General features: G+C 36.5%; 1 protein-coding gene across 4 annotated transcripts in view; it reads right to left on the bottom strand.

Annotated features, from left to right (window-relative positions):
- Cep162 (centrosomal protein 162) overlaps positions 1 to 25,779 on the bottom strand; it is a 93,039-nt gene extending 67,260 nt beyond the window's left edge. For 2 of the 4 annotated variants that reach the window (XM_047558319.1, XM_047558322.1), the window contains exons 1-7: positions 25,655 to 25,779; positions 24,619 to 24,728; positions 20,401 to 20,512; positions 9,949 to 10,095; positions 9,423 to 9,606; positions 7,430 to 7,497; positions 553 to 671 (exon numbers count right to left, since the gene is read on the bottom strand). In XM_047558319.1, coding sequence (XP_047414275.1) covers positions 553 to 671; positions 7,430 to 7,497; positions 9,423 to 9,606; positions 9,949 to 10,095; positions 20,401 to 20,512; positions 24,619 to 24,675 — 687 coding nt within the window. In that variant the 5' untranslated portion in view covers positions 24,676 to 24,728; positions 25,655 to 25,779. Of the gene's footprint in view, positions 1 to 552; positions 672 to 7,429; positions 7,498 to 9,422; positions 9,607 to 9,948; positions 10,096 to 20,400; positions 20,513 to 24,618; positions 24,729 to 25,349; positions 25,369 to 25,654 lie in introns of those variants that run through there. The other 2 variants (XM_047558321.1, XM_047558320.1) reach the window with 2 other exon arrangements.
- Between the last annotated feature and the right edge of the window lie 1,782 nt (positions 25,780 to 27,561).

Here is a 27,561-nt window from a genome sequence, read left to right as displayed (position 1 = left end):
AAATAACTATTAGTAATTATTCTACTAGTTAGCTTCAAAGATAAATTCTATTCAGCTGTCAAGAGCCCTGAATAAATCTTGAAGAATTGAGAAATGAGAGAATTAGAGTTTGACACTGCCGAATGTGAATGAAATAATATCATTCCTTAGCCAAGTAAAGTTTCATATACTAATGTTACCACTAACATAAATACTGAGGAAGGGTATTGATTATACTTCACAAGGGCAAGACCTACCAAAGAGAAGTCTAATTTCATATACCAGTTTAAAATAGTTTTACATTTTAATTGTTCCAATTTCTAAGCTTGATTTAAGGAAATAATCTGGCAAAAAACAAGTTTCATAAATTCGTTGATAGTTTGATTTTTTTTCTTTAGGTTTACATCAAATTGACATTCTGAGTAAAGAAAATATTTGAGTGTTAAGACCGATAAGTTTACATCATTGAGCAAGGCTATGAAGAACTCCCTATGTGGAATTCTTCACATGATGATAATCATTCAAGTTGATAAAAGAAGTTGCAATATGATCAAATATATAATTTTTGTATACCTGTTTGGGAACATTTATTTCTTCTGATTTGAGATTATCCTTGGAGTGAGTCTCATCATCTTTAGAAATCAAAGGTGCATCTATATCCTCTGCATCTTCAAAATCATCAGTGTAATTTTCTGAAGGAAATAATTTTAAAAAGTACAAGAATCACACTATCAAAAAAGTCAAATTCCAGGTAAAAATTGTTGATTTCCAAAGGCAGAAGTCTGCATAAGAACAATTTATTGAGATATTAACATAAAGTATCTTTAAAGAATATACAGTTTTTGCAAAGATTTAATAGGAGTTCAACTTACAAGACTATCTCAGGTTTATTTCATTTTTTTGTACTTTCAAATAGTTCAAAGCTTTAAATTTTTAAATCTTTTATATTATTATCTAATTAAAAGTTTCTAGCATTGTTCAAAGAATTTTATGTTGCATTTTAACTAGAACTTTCAAGTTTGTTTCTTCAAAAACTTAATTTCTAATTGCTTACTTATAAGGCAGAACTTCTGTGAAATTTTGACACTTTTTAAAAAATTATTTTTTAATTTTTTACAGACTGCATTTTGATTCATTGTACACAAATGGTACACAATTTTGTTTCTGTGGTTGTACATGATGTAGATTCATACCATTCATGTAATCATACATGTACATAGGGAATGTCTGTCTCATTCCACCACTTTTCATACCCCCCTCCCTCTCATTTCCCTGTACATAAAGTTCCTTCATTCTTCTCTCACCCCCTACCCCACACCCCCATTATATATCATCATCCACTTATTAGGGAAAACATTCACCCTTTGGTTTTTTTGGGATTGGCTTAGTTCACTTTCGGGATTGGCATGGTATTCTCCAATTCCATCCACTTCTCTGGAAATGCCATATTATTCTTCTTTATGGCTGAATAATATTCCATTGTGTATATATACCACATTTCTTTATCCATTCACCTGCTGAAGTGCATCAAGGTTGGTTCCACAATCTAGCTATTGTGAATTGAGCTTCTATAAACATTGATGTGGCTGTGTTACTGTAGTATGCTAATTTTAAGTCCTTTGGGTATAAAACGAGGGGTGGGATAACTGGGTCAAATGGTGGGTCCATTCCAAGTTTTTTGAGGATTGTCCACACTGCTCTCCAGAGTGGCTGCACCAATTTGCAACTCCACCAGCAATGTAAAAGTGTGCCTTTTCCCCTACATCCACACAAACATCTATTATTGTATTCTTGATAATAGCCATTCTAATTGGAGTAAGATGAAATCTTAGAGTTGTTTCAATTTGCATTTCTCTAATTACTAGAGATATTGAACACTTTTTCATATATTTATTAATCACCTGAATATCTTCTTCTGTAGAGTGTCTGTCCAGTTCCTTGGCCCATTTATTGATTGGGTTCTTTGTGTTTTTGGTGTAAAGTTTTTAAGTTCTTTATACATTCTGGAGATAAGTGCTCTATCTGAAGTACATGAGGAAAAGATTTTCTCCCACTCTGTAGGCTCTCTGTTCACATTGTTGATTTTATCCTTTGCTGAGAAAAAGCTTTTTAGTTTTGAGTCCATACCATTTATTGATTCTTGCTTTGATTTCTTTTGCTTTGGGAGTCTTGTTAAGGAAGTCTGATCCTAAGCCAACATGATGAAGATTCAGGCCTACTTTGTCTTCTATTTGGTGCAGGGTCTCTGGTCTAATTCCTAAGTCCTTGATCCATTTTGAGTTGAGTTTTGTGCAGGGTGAGAGATAGAGGTTTAATTTCATCTTACTGCATATGGATTTCCAGTTTTGCCTGCACCATTTGTTGAACAGGCTTTCTTTTCTCCACTGTATGTTTCTGGTTCCTCTGTCTAGTATGAGGTGACTATATTTATGTGGGTTCATCTCTATGTCTTCTATTCTGTACTATGGGTCTGCCTGTCTGTTTTGGTGCCAAAACCATGTTCTTTTTGTTACTATTGCTCTGCAGTATAGTTGAAGGTCTGGTATTGTGATACCTCCTGCTTCACTTTTCCTGCTCAGGATTGTTTTGGCTATTCGAGGTCTCTTATTCTTCCAGATGAAGTTCATGATTGCTTTCTCTATTTATATGAGGAATGTCATTGGGATTTTAATTGGGAATTGCACTGAATCTGTATAGTGCCTTTGGTAGAATGGTCATTTTGACAATATTAATCCTGCCTATTCAAGAACATGAGAGATCTTTTCATCTTCTAAGGTTTCCTCCAATTGCTTTCTTTAGTGTTCTGCAGTTTTCATTGAAGAGGTCTTTCACCTCTTTTGTTAGATTGATCTGCAAGTATTTTTTTTTTTTTGAGGCTATTGTGAATGGAGTGGTTTTCCTAATTTCTCTTTCAGAGAATTCATCACTTATGAATAGAAATGCGTTAGATTTATGCATAATGATTTTATATCCTGCTACTTTGCTGAATTCATTTATTAGTTGTAGAAGTTTTCTAGTGGAGTTTTTTGGATCCTCTAAATATAGAATTATGTCAATGGCAAATAGTGACAGCTTGAGTTCTTCTTTTCATATTTGTATCCCTTTAATTTCTTTGGTCTGTCTAATCGCTCTTCCCAGTGTTTCAAGGATGATGTTGAACAGAAGTGGTGAAACAGAGTATCCCTGTCTTGTTCCAGTTTTTAGAGGGAATGCTTTCAGTTTTTCTCCATTAAGAATGATGTTGTTCGTGGGTTTAGCAGAGATAGCTTTTACAACGTTGAGGTATGTTCCTACTACTCCTATAAAGATTGAATTTTGATTATTTTAATATTTTCTGATCTCTGTAGGTAGTCCTGCTTGTAATCGTTTTGTACTTTTGAAAGATCTATTTCTGACCTGTCCCTTAGGTAAATACTGACCCCATATGATCTTTGGTGTTTCCCAATCCCAGGCATTTCTTGGCTAAAGTCTCTAAACTACATCTCAATTGTTTTGCAGCAGAAGCAAATATTAACTAATGTCATCAGTCTACTTATGGAGAAGATGGGGCATACTTGGCCAGGATCTCTTCATTGATTTTCAAGTTGCTTGTAGCTCTTAAATCAAAGGATTAAGTAAGACCGTGGGTTGAAGAAGGGGATAGCCTTTTCAGAGTGGCATCATTTTGGAAATGAATGCCATCTTAGTTGTTTAAAAAAGAATATCACAGTGAGGAACAGGATGGCCTGATAACAAAAAGACTGGATGGGTACTATGGTGTTGCTTCTGGAATAACTTCTACTCTTCTCTTACAAGGAGGGGACAATGCAGATGCAATTAATACTGGAAGAATGAATTTGAGAGTGCTTGGGAGTTAAATAAGTGAGATCTGGCTATAGAAATATCTCTATTTTACTTCATAAAAAATGAGTTTGGAACAGCATGTGTATAGTAATTGCAGTAGACAAACTAGGTCAAGTTATATCAGTACCTATATTCAGTGACTGAGAAGTTCTTTTTTTCTTTATTTTCTTTCTGAAGCTGGGGGTTGAACTCAGGGTACTGTACCACTGAGCTACAGTATCTCCAGCCCTGTGTGTTTTTAATTTGAGACAGGTCTCATTAAGCTGCTGAGGGTCTCACCAAGTTACTGAGGCTAACCTCAAACTTATGATCCTCCTGCCTCAGACTCCTGAATCATTGAGATTATAGGTATGCACCACCACACCTGGCTCACTTTTTCTTTTCTACATGAGAAGAGTGAAGTTTGGGATTTTCTAAGCACCAATGGATATAAGAAAATTCTCAAAGTAGTAATGACAATTACTTTATATTAGACATGCTTCTAGGTGATAGGCCTATTAGAATTTTAATATTCTAGATGGGACTCTCAAGTTTTTGGGGGGTGGGTATTGGAAACCGAACCTAGGGGCATCTTGCCAGAGCCATATCCTTTTTTAAAAAATTTTATTTATTTTTTTTATTTTGAGATAGTGTCTTGCTAAGTTGCTGAGGGTCTCACTCAGCTGCTGAAGTTAACCTCAAATGTGCAATCCTCTTGCCTCAGCCTGGGATTACAGGTATGAACCACCTCACTGGGTAGAATCATCAAATTTAAAGTAACCTCAGAGGTTAGAGGTACTTAAGAAAAGATGAACAAGGAGAGAGGAGACAGGGCAGAGTATAATGCTAAAATCAGACAACTGCTTGGATCTGGGGCTCAATGGTAGGGCTTATAGTATATAAGCAACTACAGAGAGGCAGTGTAAGAAAGTTCAGACAGTACAGCATAGTGCTTAACATCATGACTTGGAAACAGAAGACACAGATTCAATTCCTTGTTTTACTACTTTGAGCAATAGAACTGATGACAAGTCACAAACTCTCTTGGTTTCACTTTTTCCCATTGTAAAGTGGGGGTGATGATAGTATTTATCTCAAAGCATTGCTGAGAAGATTAAGCATTAAAGTGTTTGGAACAGCAGCTCATATATAATATGCCCAAGAGTTAGCTATTATGTTTAATCATAGTAATTATTGTTGCTAGCATTATTTAGCTAGTAGTCTTGTACTTAATCTGAATCAAAAGTTAATAAAGCCAAATCTTACTTATTTTGTTGCAGCACTGGGGATTGAAAGCAGTCCCTCATACCTACTAGGTAAGTGTTCAACTACTGAGGTCTACCTTGATCCCTGCAAATATTGAGTGGGAAAATTGCTAACGCAATTTGTATTATTCCAAACAATATTTTAATATACTCATTCTGTAACTGAACAGCCTACAGGCAAATACTCCCATACAACATATGAATAACTAACTTCCTTCCTGGGAGTCTGTCCAAATAAAGTAAGTCAGAAATAAGAAGGAAATGCCATTAATTGACATTTCTCACAGAAATAAGACAAAAAAAAAAAAAAAAAGGAAAGGAAAATATCATGTCAAAGATTTCAGAAACAAACATTAAGGCAAATTAAATTTATATAATAATTAAAGAGCAAAACCAAATTGAGGTGATTTTTACATGAGAAATATCAGTATGCAGGTTTTTACATATTGTTTAGAAAACTGTGAGAATATTGACTCACACTGACTTTTCTGGCAGTAAGATGGTACATATTCAAGATATTCTCTACTCTTGTAACTTTGAAAATATTTTCATACACAAAAAATGTTCTTCAAATTTAGAAACAGTAAACCATATTTAATGTACAAGATCTTTTGGAGACATTTTTTATTCTTTTCTGGAAAAATCAGCTGTAAACTTATAATGCAATCTAAAGAACTTTCTCCTCTGTTGTACTGGAATTAAAGAAACTATTTTTAACTTCCTTTGTAAATAATTAGTAAGTTGGACAAAATGTATGCAACAATTGTTTACAGATACTGAACAACTGGCAGTGAAAATGTGATTCCTAGGAGAATATAAACAAATGAGATGAGCCTCACAATTACCTGAAGGTGTGGATGTTTTGCAGTGCTAAGCAGGGAGTGAGAAGACAGCGCATGGAGTTGAGAAGACAGGAGTTCAGAAAGGCTAAGGCAGTCCGAAGTTGTAGGGTAGTAATCAAGAAAGGAGGAGGTAGGTAGAAACAGAGTTCTGGAAAATGTCCCAGTGTTTCCCTTGAACATTTACTAAATATTAAGCTGCTAAAGTGTAGGTTGAGCCAAGAACAACTGCAAAGCTGTAGGCGGGACAATTCCCAGAGTTCACATGGCAAGAAGCCTGCTTGAGTGGAAAGTCTGCACTGATCACATGGGACATTCAGTAGAAACCTCAGAAGGGATATGTCTTAAGAACAGGGTTAAATGATACCTATACTGGCTACACTATATCTCCCCTAAGGAACAGGAGAAAAGCCTCAAAAGGATCAAGTGGCAGGATCAACTATCTACCAGATCAAACCTCAAGTTTTAAAAGAAGAAAATAAAGTCCAGACATTCGTTTAACAATGTAAACCCCACAATATCCAATAAAAGGAAGCAAGAAAAAGTGTCCCATACCAGGACCAATAATAAAGCAACCAACAGAAAGATATCCAGAACTGAACAAATATTATAATTCACAGAATATGGCTAACACTCAGGACTTGAAAAAAATGAATATAAGACAGAAAAGATATTTTAAAAATCCAAAAGAAATTTTGACAGTAAAAGGGGAAAAACAGAAACAAAAAAATGGATGGATGGAATTAACAGCAGATTAAAGAAAAGATTAATGAACTAGACTATATAGCAATAGAAACTGAAGCACAGAAGGGAAAAAATTTTAAAGACTTTTAAAGATGGAAACATCCTAGTGACCTATAGGGAAAAACAGGTTCTATATAAAAAAAAAAGAAAGAAAGTAAAGGTAGGCATTGTTAATCAGAGAGCAATTAAGAAAAAAAAATACAACGAAGAGGCATAATTAAAATGCCAAAAGAAGAAACAAAATGTTACATATAACCAAAGAACACAGGACAACAATGATGGAAAAGATAGAAAATACTGGCAAAGCAGTAACAACTATATCAATAAAAACACTTCTATAAAGGATAGAAACACATTAATTTAAAGTCCAAAATGATCATATTAGTCAAAAGTACAAAACCTGGCTCTACATCCTCTACAAGAAAACCATTTAAACATTAAAAACACACATAGGTTGAAAGTCGAATGATGAAAAAAGGTGTGTATCCCACCACAATGCTTTGGAGGTCTTTGTCTTGGCTTCAGAGATCCCCATACCTGACACAGAAACTCCTTTTCCTGTCTTTCCAGCTGGTCCTTGGCCCGCTCTAAACAAATGAGGCAGCAATTCACTTTTAATAATTTCTTAGTAGCTCAGATTATAGTCTAGGCAACACCACTCTACCTGTTCAAAGCTTTTTCCAAGACACTATAATTTACCCTTTCATTATTATTCTCGTCAATGTCATTATTAAAAATTACCTTTTCAAATATTATAAAATTTAAAACCAATGGAATTACCTGGTGATTCTTCATGTTTTAATTCAGTCTCATGTTCAACATCAGTTAGTTCTACATTAGCTTGATAACTGGAAAAAATATTACATGTTAACAATATATTTTCCAAACAATCCTGTGCATGTATACATATATATTTTCATTTTTAAAATTACATGTATCTTCTGAAGTACTCTTTTCCTATCAAAAGCTAAACATTTGGGAGCTGTAAGCAAAATGTTTTGAAAAATTGAGGGTCTTCAAATCCTAAGACTAACTGTTGCTGCGTAAGTTATCAAAGGAAAAAATTGCCATTTTTTTCCCTAAATTTATATAGAAATACATATAATTTTATCCATAAGTGTATCCATTTACACATTATACATTATCTCATGACCTGTACACCACTTCTTCACTAAAGATTAGGAATTGACAACAAACTATGAGAACCAAGGGGTTCTCAGTGGGGTAGGGTGGGGGACCAAGGTCAGCATTCACATGCTCATTAACCATTTATTCTTGAAGTAGAAGTTGAACAGGAGCCTTAAACCAGAAAAACCCACCAAAGGGACGAGTTGTTTGAGCATGTTTTAATTGGATATATCAGTAATGCTTTCTTTCAAACCAAGGAATCAGTTTTACCTTTTTCAATCCATGAACCCTATCTTTAGGGTGACTAGCAGATCTGAAAAACCATAAAACTACAATAATGGTAATAGCAACAACACCTAATATTGCCTACTCAATGCTATGCTGCATTCTGTTCTAGAGCAGAAATTCTAATAGTTAAGAATATTATTGAAAAATGAGAAAAAGTTAAGGAATATTACAAAGGGGCAAAAAATTGTGGCCAATAAACCAATAAAAATTGTGGCACACTTGATCTGGGAGAGACAATTGCCATGGTCCCTGTGTGTCCCTGAATGTTCTTTCTAGGTATGCCAATAATTCAAGGCACTGACCATTTTTTACCAAGCCACCTCAGGGCTATGTTTGCAGTAAGCTATCTTGAGACATGAGGCAATGTTTTTACCCAAAGAGCTGGCCTGTTTCCACTTAATATAAAAGCAAAGGTCAGTGTTACTTTCCTGTAAATGCCACCTATTTCATGTGCAGACATCCATCATGGATCCTTGACCATGCCCCAGAAGAACTCACGGGGTATAGAGAAGCAATGCAATATTGCTTCTATTGTGAGAAATAAGGCCCTTTGTTTCTGACTAGGAATCTAGTATTTATAGCCAATATTCACAAAATTGGAAGACTAACTAGTTAGTTTGCAAGCAGGGTAAAAGTCTCAGGCCCTGAATAGTTCATGCCAGCAAATGTACTGCTTTATACACTGTATAAAAGAAGTGAATCATCCTGAGATGAAGCACTCTAATAACCAGAGGATATGATTTTCCTGACTCTTCCTGTATTCTTGAAAAACAAAATAAAATAATAATCAGATTTCTATTTATAACAAAAGCAATAACATGGATAACTAACCTGAGGAAATTAAAGACCTCAGGTTTCATAAAGGTCTTAAGAATGGTGATGGTCTACTGTACTAAGGAGAGGACTAGCTCAGTCAACTAGTAGGGTTTCTAGGATGAATGAGGTTTCCTAACAATAACAGAGTCAACTACCAGGCAGAAAGGTAAGACACAGACCAAAACTTGTCTTTGCTTCCTGGTTTTTACTTCCCTTTCCGTTCTTTCCATTCTGCCCCCAATTTATAATGTAACTCAAACTCTCTTAAAATCACCTAATTTATTTCCTAGTAAGAAGCATACTACTATTGTCTATAGTATCTTAGGTATGCAATTTCATCTGGAGGGAGAGTGGACTTTCAACTACAAATCAACATATTATGTTCACACATAGAATTATTCTGACTATAATAATGAATAAAGTTAAAAAAATCAAGATTTATTTTGTTATAATGTTTAACTAATTGAGTCTTTGTACATATCAGTCTTATAAAAATTCAGAAAAACACAAATGCAGTAAACAGTTTATATTGTTACTTTACCTATGTAAAGTTTTAAAATGTGTGGAGTCATTAGAATCCAATTCCTTATTCAATCTTGAATAATCAATGGATGAAGTCAATCCTTTCTCAAGCCTGGCAAAAAACTGCTCTTTCTCCTCTTGTTCTTCTAATGTATCCAATCCCAATCCAAGAATACTATGATCCAGCTCAGAAACTACTAGTTCTAAATAGAGAGCATGAACATATTTTATTGATATATAAATTTTGACAAAATTAATTTGAATGATGCATTTACTGACATACATACATACACATGTATAGTAAGTTTAAAAAATGTTTACAATTTACTGAATCTTTCACCTAGCAAATTAATAATCAAAATCAACATGTAAGGTTTAAGGCTTCTGTAGAGTTACAATTCTAAATCTCTGGAAAAATATTAAATCTGTCTATATACTTCAGTAAAGGAGGATCCAAGATAGTTAGGAATTAATTTTTTATAGAAATTCTGAATATAAGTATATGAATTAATAACTTATTGACTGAGATATCTCAAATTTCTTACCATTTGTTTCTAAGCTGTCAACACTTAAGATAGAGGTTCCACTGCTCTTAAGAAATTGAATTTTTTCGGCAGAATCCTCTTCTATTTCTGAAAAAGGTTGAGAAGTCGTCTTTGTTTTCAAATAGCTTACATTTGTTCCAAGCAGTCCTAGGAATAGAATTGAATATGGTTGGATATTTATGTTCAAAGAACTGTTTTGATCACTACACCACACAATAATACTATTATATTAATTTTGTGCACAGTAGCTACAAAATAAATCTCCTCTGTTAAATAAAAATCCCATCCTAGAATTTTCAGAAGAAAAGTTATTGTTCTATTTGTCTGGTGTACATTTAACTAAAGAGAAAATTTCAAAAATTCACACAAGATTTAAAAAATTATTAAAGTACTTGAATTCTCTTAAAATCACCTAATTTTAAGAGATTTTAAGAGAGTTCAAGGATAAATTAAGTAATTAATATGGTATGCCATATCACTTTTCTTTTACCTTATTCCCTGTTCATTCTTGTTTTTTTTTTATGGGGGGTGGGGGGGAAGGGGGTACTGGGGATTGAACTCAGGGGTACTTGATCATTGCACCATAACCCCAGCTCTAATTTTGTATTTTATTTTAGAGACAGGGTCTCACTGAGTTGCTTAGGGCTTTACTATTGCTGAGACTGGCTTGGAACTTGCGATCTTACTGCCTCAGTCTCTGGAGTGGCTAAGATTACAGACATGCACCACTGCACCCCTGGCTTCCCTGTTCTTTCTATACATACAGAGATTTTGTTGCCTGACTCCTAACACTTCAGGAAAAAGGGTGTGGACAGTATGAACTAGCATAATAAAATACTAGCAGGAAAGTAGATACAAATAAGGACAATTACAGGGATTAGACAAGATCCTTTGTTAGTATAAATGGCACTTCAAGAAAAATAGAGGGAGACATTAAAAGATCTTTCAAAGTCATTATTCCTACAGTGTTGGAAACAGTGGCTCATTGCAGTAGAGAATCTCACACCAGAATTTGTGGTATCTATTGTTAGAGGAGGGAAAGCTGTTATCATCTCTCACAGCTTTTGGAATGTGAATTTGTCTCTAAAAAAAAATAAAAGGGGGAACGCCGCTTGTGTTGGAGTTGAGTGGGTGCTATGCGCCGGAGTTCACAGCAAATCTTAATGTTTAATTAAAGAATAGAATACAGAAAACCACAAAAAACTTCAACTATTGATTTAATCTCATCTGAAATTCTACAGGTGTCTTCTACCTCAGCATATCAAGGCAGCAGGCTTCCCTTTCCCTGAGGCTTGAATGCAAGACATTCTTCCATACATCTCAGAATTCACCTGAGAGTGGTACTGCTGCAGCCAGCGGGAATTTTAAGGGCAAAATTGGGAAATGGCAATGGATTGAAGGACTCAGGATTTAAGAAGATAAGGTTTTGAGAGACTCGGAACCAACTCAAAGCCTCCCGCTGAGTCTCTCCCATTGGGGAGGGGCCCCGGATGGGGTGGTAGTCCTGGAACATAGGGAACTTTGTGAAGTAGAGTTGCCCAATGAGACATGCCCCCTCCCCCCCCTTCTCAGAGGAGGAGTCGTCCAGCGAGACTCTAGGACTCAGAGCGACTGCCCCGGGACCCCAGGCGGATGCTCAGAGGAGCTCCACAGAGAGATGCTTAGGAGTGCAGTGAAGGTTCCAAGACTACAGGCAGCTTCTCTAAGGAGAGGCCGCCCAACCAGAAACTTCGGCACAGGGTGAGGCTCCTGGGCCCAGGAGGTAGGTCTGGGTCCCTGGGAAACTTGCAGAGGAGGGCTGACCAGCCCAGGTGGTAGTTCTGGATTGAGGGGAACTTAGTCTAGGAGAAGAGCTGGCCAGCGAGACATACCCACAGGGTGAGTCTTCCCTGCCAGGCCAGGTTTTCCCACAAGGGCAGTAGAACAAGAGACAGACCCAAACAAGCCTTGCCTCAGACCGAGTGTAGTTCCCCGGTGACTGACCATTGGTCAACAAGTGGAGGCGCCTCTGCCCACTAGCAGGGAATATACCCCACTTGAAAGCCACCACCCCTAGAGGGGCAGCTTCTTTGTGGAACACTGCATTATCAAGTTCCTCCAAGACTTCAGGCTACTGAAGGCCAGGAGGTGAGTTATTGGAAATCTACAGGGACGCTATAAGCGAAGAGGAAATCTGCAATATCTCAGCATTCGACTGATATGACCAATATAAGAAAACAAGGGAAGAAAATGTCCCAAACAAATCTAGATGTTACATCAATAAAATCCAATGACAGCATGGTGGAAGGAATGTCAGAAAGGGAGTTCAGAATGCACATAATTAAAATGCTCAGGGAAGCAAACGATGAGATGAAAGAGCTAATGCAGGAATTGAATGATGAGATGAAAGAGCAAATGCAGGCATTGAATGATCGTACCAATCGACAGTTAAAAGAGCAAATGCAGGAAGCAAAAGATCATAATAAAGAGTTAGAGATATTGAAAAAAAAAACAAACAGAAAACCATGAAATGAAGGAAACAATAAACCAAATTAAAAACTCCACAGAAAGCATAACCAAGAGGCTAGAACACCTGGAAGACAGAACCTCAGACATTGAAGAAAACATATTTAATCTTGAAAACAAAGTTGACCAAACAGAAAAGATGGTAAGAAATCATGAACAGAATCTACAAGAATTATGGGATATCATGAAAAGGCCAAATTTAAGAATTATTGGAATTGAGGAAGGCGTAGAAAAACAAACCAAAGGAATGAACAATCTATTCAATGAAATAATATCAGAAAATTTCCCAAATCTGAAGAATAAAATGGAAAATCAAGTACAAGAGGCTTATAGGACTCCAAATACACAAAATTAAAACAGACTCACACCAATGCACATTATACTGAAAATACCTAACATACAAAATAAAGACAAAATTTTAAAGGCTATGAGAGAAATCAAATTACATTCAGGGGGAAACCAATAAGAATATCAGCAGATTTTTCAACCCAGACCCTAAAAGCTAGAAGGGCCTGGAACAATATTTTTCAAGCCCTGAAAGAAAATGGATGCCAACCAAGAATCTTATACCCAGCAAAACTTACCTTCAGACTTGATGACAAAATAAAATCCTTGCATGATAAACAAAAGCTAAAAGAATTTACAAAAAGAAAGCTGGCAGTACAGAACATTCTCAGCAAAATATTCCATGAGGAAGAGATGAAAAACAATAATGCATATCAGAAAAAGGGAGGAACTACCCTAAAGGAATAGTCAAATGAAGGAGAAACCAAGTCATGTTAAAAAACAAAAATGAGCCAAATGACCGGGAATACAAATCATATCTCAGTAATAACCCTGAATGTTAATGGCCTGGCTCATCAATCAAAAGACACAGACTGGCAGATTGGATTAAAAAGAAAGATCCAACAATTTGCTGCCTGCAAGAGACTCATCTCATAGAAAGAGATACTCACAGACTAAAGGTAAAGGATGGGAAAAAACATACCATGTACATGAACTCAGCAAAAAAGCTGGACTATCCATCCTCATTTCAGATAATGTGGACTTCAGGCCAAAGTTAGTGAGAAGGGGTAAAAAGAACATTTCATGCTGCTTAAGAGAAGCATAAATCAGCAAGACATAACAATCATAAATACCTATGCCCCAAACAGTGGCTCATCCATGTATGTCAAACAAATCCTTCTCAATTTCAGAAATCAAATACACCACAAAATAATAATACTATGTGACTTGAACACACCTCTCTCACCACTGGATAGATCTTCCAAACAAAAATTGAACAAATAAACCATAGATCTCAATAACACAATCAATAATTTAGACTTAATAGACATTTATAGAATATACTATCCAACAAAGAGCGAACACACTTTCTGCTCAGCAGCACATGGATCCTTCTCTAAAATAGACCATATTTTATGCCACAAAGTTAATGTTAGCAAATACAAAAAGATAGAGATGCTACCTTGTATTCTATCAGATCATAATGGATAAAAATTAGAAATAAATGACAGAATAAAAAACAAAAACTACTTCAACACCTGGATATTAAATAATGTGCTATTGTATGATGAATGGATAACAGAAGACATCAGGGGGGAAATAAAAAATTCTTAGAGGTAAACAAGAACAAAGATACATCATATCAAAATCTCTGGAACACTATGAAAGCAGTACTCAGAGGAAAATTTATCTCATGGAGCGCATTCAATAAAAGAAGAACAAAAATCCAAATAAACCAGCTAACACTACAGTTCAAAGCCCTAGAAAAAGAAGAAAACAGCAACACCAAAAGTAGTAGAAGATAGGAAATAGTTAAAATCAGAGCTGAAATCAATGAAATTGAAACAAAAGAAATAATTGAAAAAATTGACAAAATAAATAGGTGGTTCTTTGAAAAAATAAACAAAATCGATAAACTCTTAGCCACACTAACAAAGAGAAGGAGAGAGAAAACTCAAATTACTAAAATTCGGAATGAACAAGGAAATATCACGACAGACACTGGTGAAATACAAAACATAATTAGAAGTTATTTTGAAAATCTATACTCCAACAAAATAGAAAATCTCAAAGACAAAACAGGTTTCTAGGGACATGTGAATTACCTAAACTGAACCATGAGGACATACACAATTTAAACAGATCAATTTCAAGCAATAAAATAGAAGAAGTCATCAAAAGCCTACCAACAAAGAAAAGTCCGGGACCAGATGGGTTCTCAGCTGAGTTCTACAAAACCTTTAACGAAGGGCTCCTTCCAATACTTCCCAAAGTACTCCATGAAATAGAAGAGGAGGGAACCCTCCCAAACTCATTCTATGAAGTCAATATCACCCTGACACCTAAACCAGACAGAGACACATCAAGGAAAGAAAATTTCAGACCAATATCCTTAATGAACATCAATGAAAAAATTCTCAACAAAATTTTAGCAAATCGCATACAAAAATAAATTAAAAAGATAGTGTACCATGATCAAGTGGGTTTTATCCAGGGATGCAATGTTGGTTCAACATCCGGAAATCAATAAATGTAATTCACCATATCAAAAGACTTGATGTCAAGAATCACGTGATTATTCCGATAGGTGCAGAAAAAGCATTTAATAAAATACAGCATCCCTTCATGCTCAAAACACTAGAAAAAATAAGGATAGTGGGAACATTCCTTAACATTGTAATGGCCATCTATGCTAAGTCCATGGTTAATTTCTTTGTTTTTTTTTTTTTGCGGTGCTGGGGATTGAACCCAGGGCCTTGTGCTTGTGAGGCAGGCACTCTACCAACTGAGCTATCTCCCCAGCCCTAATATCATTCTAAATGGTGAAAAACTGAAAGCATTCCCCCTAAAAACTAGAACAAGGCAGGGATGCCCCCTTTCACCAATTCTGTTCAACATTGTCCTTGAAACTCTAGCTAGAGCAATTAGACCAACGAAAGTAAAGGGATACGAATAGGAAAAGAAGAACTCAAACTATTCCTATCTACTAATGACATGATTATATATTTAGAGGAACCAGGAAATTCCACCAGAAAACTTCTAGAACTCATAAGTGAATTCAGTAAAGTAGCAGGATATAAGATCAAGGCACATAAATCTAAAGCATTTTTATACATAAGTGATGAATCTTCAGAAAGAGAAGTTAGGAAAACTACCCCATTCACAATAGCCTCCAAAAAAATAAAATACTTGGGAATCAATCTAACAAAAGAGGTGAAAGACCTCTACAATGAGAACTATTGATCACTACAGAAAGAAATTAAAGGAAACCTTAGAAGATGGAAAGATCTCTCATGTTCTTGGATAGGCAGAATTAATATTGTCAAAATGGCCATACTACTGAAAGTGCTATACAGATTCAATACAATTCCAATTAAAATCCCAATGACGTACCTCACAGAAATAGAGCAAGCAATCATGAAATTCATCTGGACGAAGAGGAAATCCAGAATAGCTAAAGCAATCCTTAGCAGGAAGAGTGAAGCAGGGGGTATTGCAATACCAGAACTTCAACACCACTTACAAAGCAATAGTAACAAAAACAGCATGGTATTGGTACCAACACAGACAGGTGGATCAACGGTACAGAATAGAAGACACATACTCAAATAAATACAATTTTCTCACATTAGACAAAGGTGCCAAAAATAGGCAATGGAGAAAAGATAGCCTGTTCAACAAATGGTGCTGGGAAAACTGGAAATCCATATGCAATAGAATGAAACTAAACCCCTATCTGTCACTCTGCACAAAACTCAATTCAAAATGGATCAAGGATCTCAGAATCAGACCAGAGACCCTGCACCTTATAGAAGAAAAAGTAGGTCCAAATCTCCAACATGTCAGGTTAGGATAGACTTCCTCAACAAGACCCCCATAGCACAAGAAATACAAGCAAGAATCAATAATTGGGAGATTCAAACTAAAAAGCTTTTTCTCAGCAAAGGAAACTATCAGCAATGTTAAGAGAGAGCCTACAGAGTGAGAGAAAATCGTTGCCACTTATACTTCAGAGAGAACACTAATTTCCAGAATCTATAAAGAACTCAAAAAACTCTACACCAAGAATACAAATAACCCAATCAACGAATTGGCTAAGGAAATGAACAGACATGTCACAGAAGAAGATCTACAAACAATCAACAGATATATGAAAAAATGTTCAAATCTCTAGTAATAAGAGAAATGCAAATCAAAACCACCCTAAGATTCCATCTCACCCCAATTAGAATGGCGATCATCAAGAATACAAGCAACAACAGGTGTTGGTGAGGATGTGGGGAAAAAGGTTTGCTCATTCATTGCTGGTGGGGTTGCAAATTAGTGCAGCCACTCTGGAAAGCAGTGTGGAGATTCCTTAGAAAACTTGGAATAGAACCACCATTTGACCCAGCAATCCCACTCCTTGGCCTATACCCAAAGGATTTAAAATCAGCATACTACAGAGATATAGCCACATCAATATTCACAGCTGCTCAATTCACAATAGCCAGATTGTGGAACCGACCTATATGCCCTTCAACTGATGAATGGATAAAGAAACTGTGGCATATATATATAAATATATCATGGAATATTAGCCATAAAGAAGAATAAAATTATGGCATTTGCAGGCAAATGGATGAAATTGGAGAATATCATGCTAAGTGAGATAAGCCAATCTCAAAAAACCAAAGGATGAATGATCTCGCTGATAAGCAGATGATGACACATAGTGGGGGGTGGGAGGGAGGTAATAATGGAGGAAGGAGGGACTGTATGGAGGGAAAACAGGGGTGGGAGGCGTGGGGGGGAAGGAAAAAATAACAGAATAAATCAAACACTCTTATCCTATGTAAATGTATGACTACAGAAATGGTATGCCTTTACATCATGTACAGAGAAACAGTATGTATTCCGTTTGTATACAATAAAAATAAATTTAAAAAAATAAAAATAAAAGGCTAATATATATTAAATATATTAAGTGTTTTATGACTGATTAGACATTACTTTAAGGAATCATTATTGATTTGTTAATGTAATATATATTTTTTAAAAATCTGCTAATTTTAAGAGATACTTTATAAAACCTGTGGATAGTAGTGATACAGTGCCAGAAATTTGTTTGGGGGAGGGTTTTTATGGTTTAGATATGATGTCTCCCAAAAGCTCACATGTGAGTGAATGCAACGTTTGGAGGAGAAATGAATGGGTTACAGCATTAACATAATTAGTGAATCAATCCCTGCCAGGATTAACTGAGTGGTAACTGAGGCAAGATGGGGTGTGGCTGGAGGAAGTGGTTCATTGTGGGCATGTCTATGGGTTATATATTTGTTTCTGGAGAGTGGAGCTCTCTCTCTCTCTGCTTCCTGAACATCATGTGAGCTGCTTCCCTTCACCATGATGTTTTGCTTCACCTTGAGCCCGGAGGAATGAAGTCGGCCTTCTATGAACTAAGACCTCTGAAACCGAGAGCCCTTAAATAAACTTTTCTTCCCTAAAATCGTTCTGGTTGGATCCTATAGTCACAGCAGCAAAAGAGCTGACTAAAACAAGGGGACACAGATGAAATATGACTGGTCATGAGTTAATCATTGTTGTACTAAGGCAGTGTGTATACAGGGTACATTATCCTTATTTCTAAATATGTCTGAAATTTTTTACATTTAAAAAATGTTCCATGAATCTTGAGCAAGAAAGTATAATTTATGTTTATATATAAAGGTTCTGAATATTATCTATTTTTATTCAGATATTTTGACAACCTATGTGTCTAGGACAGAGTTCATGCGTGCCATATAATGAAGGTCCTCAACACCATTAGGGTTAAAATCTGGTAGGAGGAGCAGACAATCACAATGAATATTAATTAGTTTAGTATGTGCTGGGCATTGTTTTAAATGCTGGGGATTTAGCAATGAAGGACAAAAAAAAAAAAAACCAAAACCCTGCCTTTTTGAAACTTACATTCATGAAAGTAGAAGACAAGCAATAAGTAAAATAAGTACATTATAATTAAAGTTTATTAAAAAATGGAGTGTTAAATGAAATGCAGAGTAGAGTTGAACGTGAACAACTCTAAAACTCTGAAGGAAATCTACAAGATGTTAATAATGATAGGGAGAGTCCTGTCAAGACTGGAATATCTGAGATTATTTCTGCAAGGAAGTAACACTTCTATCAAGATATGAAGTGGAGATAAGTAGGTGAACTGGAAAAGGAAGACAACTGCAGGCAGTGGGAACAACCGGTATGAAGGCCTGACAATGAGAAGAACAGGCCTCATTTGAAGATGAAATCAATAAAGTCAGACCCAAAGGCTGAGTGTAAGTGTCGGAGGAAATAAGCCTGGAGCAAGAAGTCAATGACTACACCATTAGTTCTTTATTCAATAATATTCTTTTCAAGTACTAGCAAGGAAAAAGAGTCTAAAAAATAATTCTTTAGCTAGGTGCAGTGGCGCACACCTGTAATCCCAGTGTCTAACCTATAATCCCAGTGTCTGAGACAGGAGGAGTGCAAGCTCAAGGCCAGCCTCAGCAACTTAACGAGGCTCTAAGCAACTTAGTGAGACCCTATCTGAAAATAAAAAAAGGGCTAGAGATGTGGCTCATGGTAAACTGTCCCTGAGTTCAATCCCCAATACCAAATAAATAAATAAAAAATAATTCTTCATATGTGTACTTTAGCACTGTTTGCAGGGTTTGGGGATTTATGTAAAAAATGCACCCAACTTTTAAATAAGGCATTTCCTTAATGTACTATAGTATTAAGAACAAAGAAGTGAATCTACTCTAACATTCATTTATTAAACACACTTATTTACTGTTGAAGGTCAGGGGATATAAGGGAAAAGAAGTATTTCTGCCTACATAAAGCTCCCAGGTTCAGAAGCAGCCCTATAGGTTACAATTATCAACACAAGTGCAAGTGCTATTATGGTATTCTCGCTTCAAAACAGGAGAAAACAACTGTGTCAACAAGGGAGCTAGAAGAGGTACTAAAGGACTGCAAAGAGTGGTGATGCCAAGTTTTACTGGATAAGGATGACAAGACACTGTAATGGCAAGGAAGCATGAGTCAATCAGAGGCAGGGGAGCCAATAATGTTTCCAGGAGATATAGAATAACTGAGTGCGATTAGGGACCATGAGATAGAAGGGAGAGTTCTGGTCAGGTTATGGATAGCCTCAACTGTCATACTTAAAAATTCAGACTCAATTTTATGGGAAATAATAAAAGCCACATGTAAATCTCCTAGAGAAGAGATACGGAAATTCTGTCAGTTCACAAAATGGTGCTTAATACTGATCCACAAACATTGAAAACATAGATACTTTAAATAGAGATAGTTTGGATTCTTTATGGACATGGCAGTATCATATAAAGTAAGTGGTGCTATATAGAATATACAATTACTGCAAGTTACAGGAAATATCACATGATATATTAGTGCAAGAAAACACTCATGAAAGTACTTTTGCACTTGTAAAGATGTAACTAAGACTATTCTGGAAAAGGCATGAACATGTGCCAGAAATAGCCCTTTACCATTAAGGCAGTAAATTATTATTATTTTTACTACTTATTAACGAACTGTGATACCAAAATCTATGGATTTGTTTAAACCTTTGCCATGTGATCACTGCCAGAATATTTTATTAAATCGCTTTATATCAATTTATTATTAAACACAATGATGATATATAACAATAATCTATTCACCTTGAGTAAATAAATGATCTCAATGTAAAATAGCCTGATAATGCAAAAACACAGATTTTCAATTATAAGATAAAATGTGAAATACCATGAAAATTAATCTAAACCTCAAGAAGCCACACTGTTAGTATTATTTTCCTTTTATATTTATAGTGCAGAACAAAATCCAGAATTAAAAGTCTTGACTGACCCCTTGTGGTCAAATAATTTAAAGCTAAAAATTAGCAATATTTACCACCATCTTCAAAATCATCTTCAGTTATCCACCAAGGAACTGTATCTTTCTTCATTTCTTTTTCAGGTTGTCTAGTTGTTTTGCTTGAACTTTCAAAAGAATCATCTGAAAGCTGAATCAGATACAAATTATTAAATTTCAAAATACACTACAAATCAGAGAAGCTCACATTTATCTTTCAAATTAGTTCCCACAGTTATCAGATATTATCCTTAACAATAAAGTATAAATTCATATCTGTGATCATAGGTGGTCAAATAACTTAAAAATCAAGCATATCTTTGAACACTGATTTCATATCCAGAGTTAAACAAGTAAACCCAGAGAACAACCAAAAAAGAAAATGATTAATAAATACACTTATTCAGGAAAGGAAAAAAAAAAAAAAAAGAACATAATCCTATCGTCTAGACATTCTCTATGGACTGTGGTGGTTGAGAAAAAGTACATGGGGTCACTCTAAGAATGCAGAATTCAAAATTCCCAATTCCAGAACAAGGAAGAACTGAGTTTCAGTGAGTGGAGAGGATAGTTGACCAGAGAAATCAGCATTTTGTCACAGTGATTAATTAACTTGGATAAATCTGTATTTATCTTTTCCTGATAGAAAATGAGTATTTGATCCAAACATTACTACAATCCTGAATTCCCTACTCTAATCCCAATTCCCTCCTCCATCTTATCTAGTAAGGTGAACTCTCCTTTCACTGAGAAAATAAAGACTTCAGTCAAACGCCTCCTTTCTTCTCCTCACTCCACCATTAAACTCATCGAAGGCATTTCTCTCTGAGGAGACAATTCTTTCCTGCACTAGCAGCAGAACCTCAGAGGGATCACTTCTCTTTTCCAGGTTCTTTCTTCCTTGGTTATACAGTTTCATTCTGTATCTTCACTTCCTGTCCTGTACTCTCCCCACTTACCTCAGATTATAAACCTGCTCAGCACTGCATCTCTAGCACCTTGTGTAACACCTGACACTACTGTGGAGAAAAAGAATAAATACCCAAGTCTTCTCTTTACTTCAGCAGCATTCTTCCCATCAGGATACTCTCCAGTTTGCAGTCACTGCCACCCCTCTATACTGTAATATCCTTGGGCTCTTTTGCCCATTTCCTCAGCACAATACTTCTCTAGGACTATGTTCTTGATCCTTCTTAATTCTATGTCATTAACTTTTTCTGGAGAAGAAATCAGCATTTATTACATGCTTGTTCTAAGTCAGGATCTGCCTTTAGATTCCCTCACTTAGTTTTTAAACTATCCTGCAGAGACTTACTGATGAGAAACCTGAAGCTCAGAGAGATTAAACAACTTGCCCAAGGTGTTACAACAGTAAGTCGAAAAAGAGACTAATTCAAACTAACTCAGGTCTCTGACTAAAAGTCTACTTCCCACTACAGTACGTAGTCCCCTCCGCAACCAGGATATTGTTTCCTGGGTGGCCTTTAAATCTTCCAAGATGACAACACACACACACAGATAGACAGTTCTACCTGCCAAACAAAAAACTATTCAATGACTTGTAAAGAGTGTCAATTTTAAAATGTTCCAAAGGGACTCACTGTGTTTCCTGATAACCAGGTAGGAAGGACAGAGAGAAGAAAAAATATTCTTTATCTTATCTGAATTTCTGGTTAGTTGCAGCTCTTTCTACTTAGCCTTTAAACATCACACCATCTTAAAATGTTATATTTCTCCCTCCTCCTCACATTTTTTCAGTTTATTTATCTATAAGATAGGAGTAGGATTGTGGAAAGATCAGGAAAAAATGAAGAGAACCCACCATTCTTTCTAATGCATCATAGGTGTCTGACTATCAAAAGCTTTTATTCTGCTTTCCAGGTTTGTCATTAAAAACAAACAAAAAGCTGGTCCTCAGATAATTAGTGTTACCAAGGATACAGAGAATGTGGAACCCTATTAAACTAATGCATTGCTAGTGAAAATATAAATAGCATAGCCACTCTAGAAAATAGTTTGGCAGTTCTTTCAGGGTTTAACAGAGTTACCATATGACACAGCAATTTTACTCCTATGTATAGAGAAAAGAGAAATGAAAACATACATCCACACAAAAACTCATATGTGATTGCTCAGCAGTATTCATAACTGCCAAACAGTGGAAAGACCCCAAGTTTCTACTGAGTGAAAAGGGAATAACCAAGATGTGGTATATTCATCTGATAGCATACAATTCAGCTATAAAAACAAATGAGGTGCTAACTTTATGCTAAGTACAGGAAGCTAAACCCAAAAGAACACTGTATGATTCCATTTCTATGAAATGGCTATAACAGGCAAACCTTTAGGGACAGGAACAAGATTAGTGGTTGCCTAAGGCTGGGAAATGGGGGAAGAGGTGGTGGGGGAGACTAACAGCTGTGGGACTTCTTTCTGGGGTAATAAAAATGTCCTGAAACTGATTGTGGCAATGGTTACATACTTCTAAAAACACTGAATTATACATGCTAAGTGGGCGAATTGTATGGCACATGCATTATATCTCAATAAACCTAATTTTAAAAAGCTTGTCAAACCATGCTCCTAAAAACAAAGATACATAAACTATACCTTGGAATAGACTGTTTGAATAATTTATCAAAATGTACAAGGAAGTTTGTATGACTCTTAAAATCATGGTTTTCATTGTAAAAAAATGAAATACTGCTTTATCCAAATCTCTAACATGAGACAAGATGTTTTTATAATTTGAGAATGGATGTGAGAGGAAGATAGGCAAGGAGTAAAGGGGATAGCATATTGGAGAGTGTGTGTTTTGGAGGATCATAAATGGGGGGCAAAAGAAAAATATTTTCCAAAAGGTCTATACTGTACTGCCATTAATCTTTCAAAATGAAAATGCTTTCTATAAATTTGATTTTCAAAATGTGCCCATATTCAAAATTCAAAAATCAGTTTTTCAAATGGAAAAGTGAGACCTATTCTGTGTGCCTATTACATCGTGGTAATTGACAGATGCTTTTTAAATTCTTAATTCTACAAAATAGGTATTACTGTTCCTCTACAATAGATAATGAAACTCAGGTTCTTCCCTCTACAAAATTTCCTTTATAAATAAAAATGCTGTAAAACATTTTAAAATGTGGCTCTCCTGAATGCTTTACAAGGATCCTTCATTTATGTAAATACATAGACTGTGATATAACCCTTTATTCATTCAGTAGATATTTATTAAGCATTTATTAGGTCCTGCATATATAGCAATGAACTTACAGCCATCATGTCACAGAACAAATGTTCTTACAATAAAAAGTAGAAAAAAGAACCATACAGAAAAGTAATGAATGGTGATAAGTGCTATAAAAAGTAAGTGCATACCAAGAAGTGACTTAGTTGTTTTTCATTGGGTTAACAAAAAACAAACAAGAAAAAACCTCTCTGAGGTAGTGATATTTAAGAACTTTACAAGCCAGGTGGAAAATAAGGAAATACCACAGCTGTTGGAGGGATATATAGCACAAACCCCTTGAGGAAAAATGAGCTCAACAAGTCTGGGGGAGAAAAGGCCACTGTAGAATAAAGTGGATGAAAGGGAGGAGTGACATAAAGTCAGTGAGGGAGACATGAACAAAATCATGAAGAACTTAATAAACCACCATAAGGAGTTTGGATTTTATTCTACAGGTGATGATGGGAAGACCAATAGCATTTTGAGAGTTGGATTTATGTAACACCTCATCAGGCTGCAGTGTGGTGAAAGGAATTCTGGGAAATTAGTTGTGAACAGCTCCAATAGGCCAGGTGAGAGGATGACATTGAAGGAACAGGTGGCGGTATTTGAAATGGGAGCGAACTACAGGGATAATGGGTAAATTCTGAAGATGGAGGTGATAGTTTGATTATAAGAGAAGAAAGGGAAAATTAAGGAATGCATCTTTGTGGTTTTTTAAGTTGTATTGACTTTTCTTATTCAATAATTCTCCATTTTTACCTTTCTTGACCTAGTAAAAATAATCATGGGGCTGGGGATGTGGCAGAGAACTTGCCTAACATGCATGAGGCCCTGTTTAATCCACAGTATTAAAAAAATATACAAATAAATAGTTATGTTTTGTTTTTGTTCAGTGTGCAGTGCTGGCAATTCAACCCAGGGCCTCATAAGTGCTAGGCAAGCACTCTGCCACCGAATTACATTCCCAGTCCTAAAAGATGAGTCTGAGAAATTTACCAAACATCTTTTTAAAAATATGAACTTACCTCCTTCATAAACTGTTCAAATTCTTCATCCAGCTCTTCTTTGGAATGGTGAGCCATAATCAGTAATTTTCACTTCCCAAACAAACATCCTATTTACAACACTGGAAACACTAAATGATAAAAGAGAGAAACACCTTTTGAGGACATCCTTTACATCAGCTTCAACAACCTACCTTCTGCTTGAGGTCCTGAATTACATTTTCCTCTGTTAATATCTAGTTGTAAAAGGGTGGTCTCCACAATTTTTCTTAAACCTACACATACTGGTGTATTACTTAATACTTCTCAAACACAAACCAGGCCCTCGAAAATAACCTTAGATATTATAACAGCACACCAAAAGGGTCACTTTTTCTTACAAAGCACATAACAGTTTGAGTAGTCTGATTCAAATAATTTCTGCGAGTTACTTTACCAATCAACATCAACAGTTTAGCAAAATAGACTTTTCGGATAAGGGGATGTTGCCAGATACAGAATTCATTACGATTTGGAAAACGTAAAAGTTAATAGAGTATACAAATCAGCACGAATTATGTTTCTTTTGAAGCAAAGACCACCCCCAAAACGATGCACCGAAATCTTTAAAAGGAATCCAGGGATTTGCAATCCTGTAAGGAAATCAACTTCAGATTCGTCCCAGCTTTTGGATTTTAACTTGACGCAGTGCAAACCCCAGCTTTCTTTTGTAGAGGTGAGAGAGGGGTAAGTGTTTGGAGGCCCCCAAATACCTTCCCCAAATACAGAATAACACCTCCTCCCTTTAGGAGCATTTTCGGTCAGTTCAGGGTGGGTGCGGTTCAAGCCTTGGCCCGAGGGCTTGGTAAGAGGCTGACCCCACTAAAAGGCCTTCAGTCCGGCGGCGTACAGGCTCCAGAAAGCGCGCATGCGGTCGTTGGCGGGAAGATAAAGACGCGTTTACAGTGGAGTCGGGCGGAGAAGGGGGATGACCGAACATGGAAAGCCCCAGAGACCGGGTCGCAGGTACGGTCTCCGCCACCCCAGCGTGGCCGGGGGGCAAGCGCCCAGGCCTCACCTGCTTTTGCCTCTGAATCCCGCGCTTCCCCGGAAGGCCCGTGCGGGCCGGCAGTTGTCAGGGTAACAGACGTCAGCTGCCAGTTCCGGAGTCACATGACCAGGGCTAGTCACGTGCTTGTGGGCCCAGCCGGGCGGCCTTTCGTTTCTTGGTGCTTTTGCGAGGAAAGATCGGCAGCAGCGGCTCGGCTGGCTGCAGTGTCCTGTGAGAGGTCGCCGCGGAGCCAGGCCGCAATCCCGGCTGACCCTTGGCGCCTTGGAAAAGTGCCTGGCGGCGCCGGGCGACTAGGTAGCCGGGACAGGGACGGTGCTATAGCAGCCCGCGCCTCCCGAGAGACGTGGGAGCTCCCCCGCTGCTTGTTCTTCCCTCTCCGCTTCTCGGCCTTCCCCGCCTGTCTCATTTGAGCGCTATTTTCCAAGCTGAAATTTTGAAGAAATATATTGGGGTAATTTCACGTTCAAAGAGCACTGTGGGCGTCGTGAGAAAAATAAAGAACTCTGGTATTAGAATAGAGACTCTGTACCACCACCTAGTGGACAAAAAGTTGAATGCACGAACACGAAGATTGTTACTGAAACCTCCCCTGTCCCATCCTCCTATATATAGGACACCTACAAAAACTTTAAATTTTTGTTAAACTTTTGCTGGTATCCTATGTATAAGACAATGGCACCTAATGAGTTAAGACAGCCTATTCTTACCTGTGGTTTCCCGCCTTACTGTTCTGTTCAAAACCCTATTTTATAATCGCAATTAACAATTACTTTTTAGGATTTTTGTTTCCTATTTCTTTCTCCCTTTCATTTCAAAGAACACAACATCATCTGGATTTCAGAGGACAACATTTAGAATGGTGAAAGTAAACTCGATGAACAGTCGAGTTTGCTGTGGGCAGTCATAATTTAGGACCTCAACTCGTCTGAACTTTTCATTCAATAAGTGTTTATTGCAATCCAAATGTGTATGAGTCAAGAGCTGTGCTCTATGAAAACATGAATAGAAATAGAGACATTTTAGCTACCACTTATTGAGCAGTTGATGGGAGCATCACAAGCATTGTTTAATTCTTACAATTTATGAATTCAATTTCAATTTATATTTTTGTTTCTCCTATGTGCTGAATGAACAAGGCAGTATTTTCCCTAATACAGTCTTCAGAGTAATAGTCAAGTAGAAAAGACAATTGTTTAGGGGTGCAGTGAAAAAAATTACTATGATACTTAATGTACATGAATTGAGAAAGTTTGGGAAACTTCTCAACAGATTCACAAATTGTGATCTAAAATCAGTATTACTCAATATATGGTTGTGCATGGTCATCCTTGTTGGCAGGGCATTCAATACTAGTAATTTTACTATTGAGTTCTATTCCTACTCTATATGAAGACTATGGTATACCTCCTCCACCGTGTTCAGATTCCAGAATGAGAGACTTCTGTCATCTTTCAGAGACCTTCCTGGTTTGATTGCTGAAATTCCTGAGTCACAGGAATTTTCTTGTTTTATGCAAACTGAGAGAATTGGTTCACCCCTGTCCCTTCCTTCATTGATTGCTCCTACCCTTGACATTACACATCCATCATGAAAAGATGGCTTTGTCTCACATCTCATTAAGAAATACAGATCTCATGAGGCTGGAATTTATTCCCACTTTTCCCACTAAATCTATAAACTGTGCCCGAATCTGTATTTATCTTAATCTGTCCTTGTTTCAATGGAAGAAGTACCCTGTCTTTTATCAAAGATCTATCTTCCCAGATATGATTTGGAGCCATTATTCATTCTTCTTGTTTTATTAGTCATTTCCTCTTCTTCCTATATGTTTAACCTCTGACTGTCTGTGGGATTCTTCCTAACATCATTTAAGTATTCCCTGGGATCCTTCATATAAAATGCAACTTCCCAAA

The sequence above is a fragment of the Sciurus carolinensis genome, chromosome 7, assembly GCF_902686445.1.
Source record: "Sciurus carolinensis chromosome 7, mSciCar1.2, whole genome shotgun sequence".
NCBI lineage: Eukaryota > Metazoa > Chordata > Mammalia > Rodentia > Sciuridae > Sciurus > Sciurus carolinensis.
Note: the sequence above shows the minus strand (reverse complement) of the source record. Positions and strands in the feature narration are given on the sequence as shown.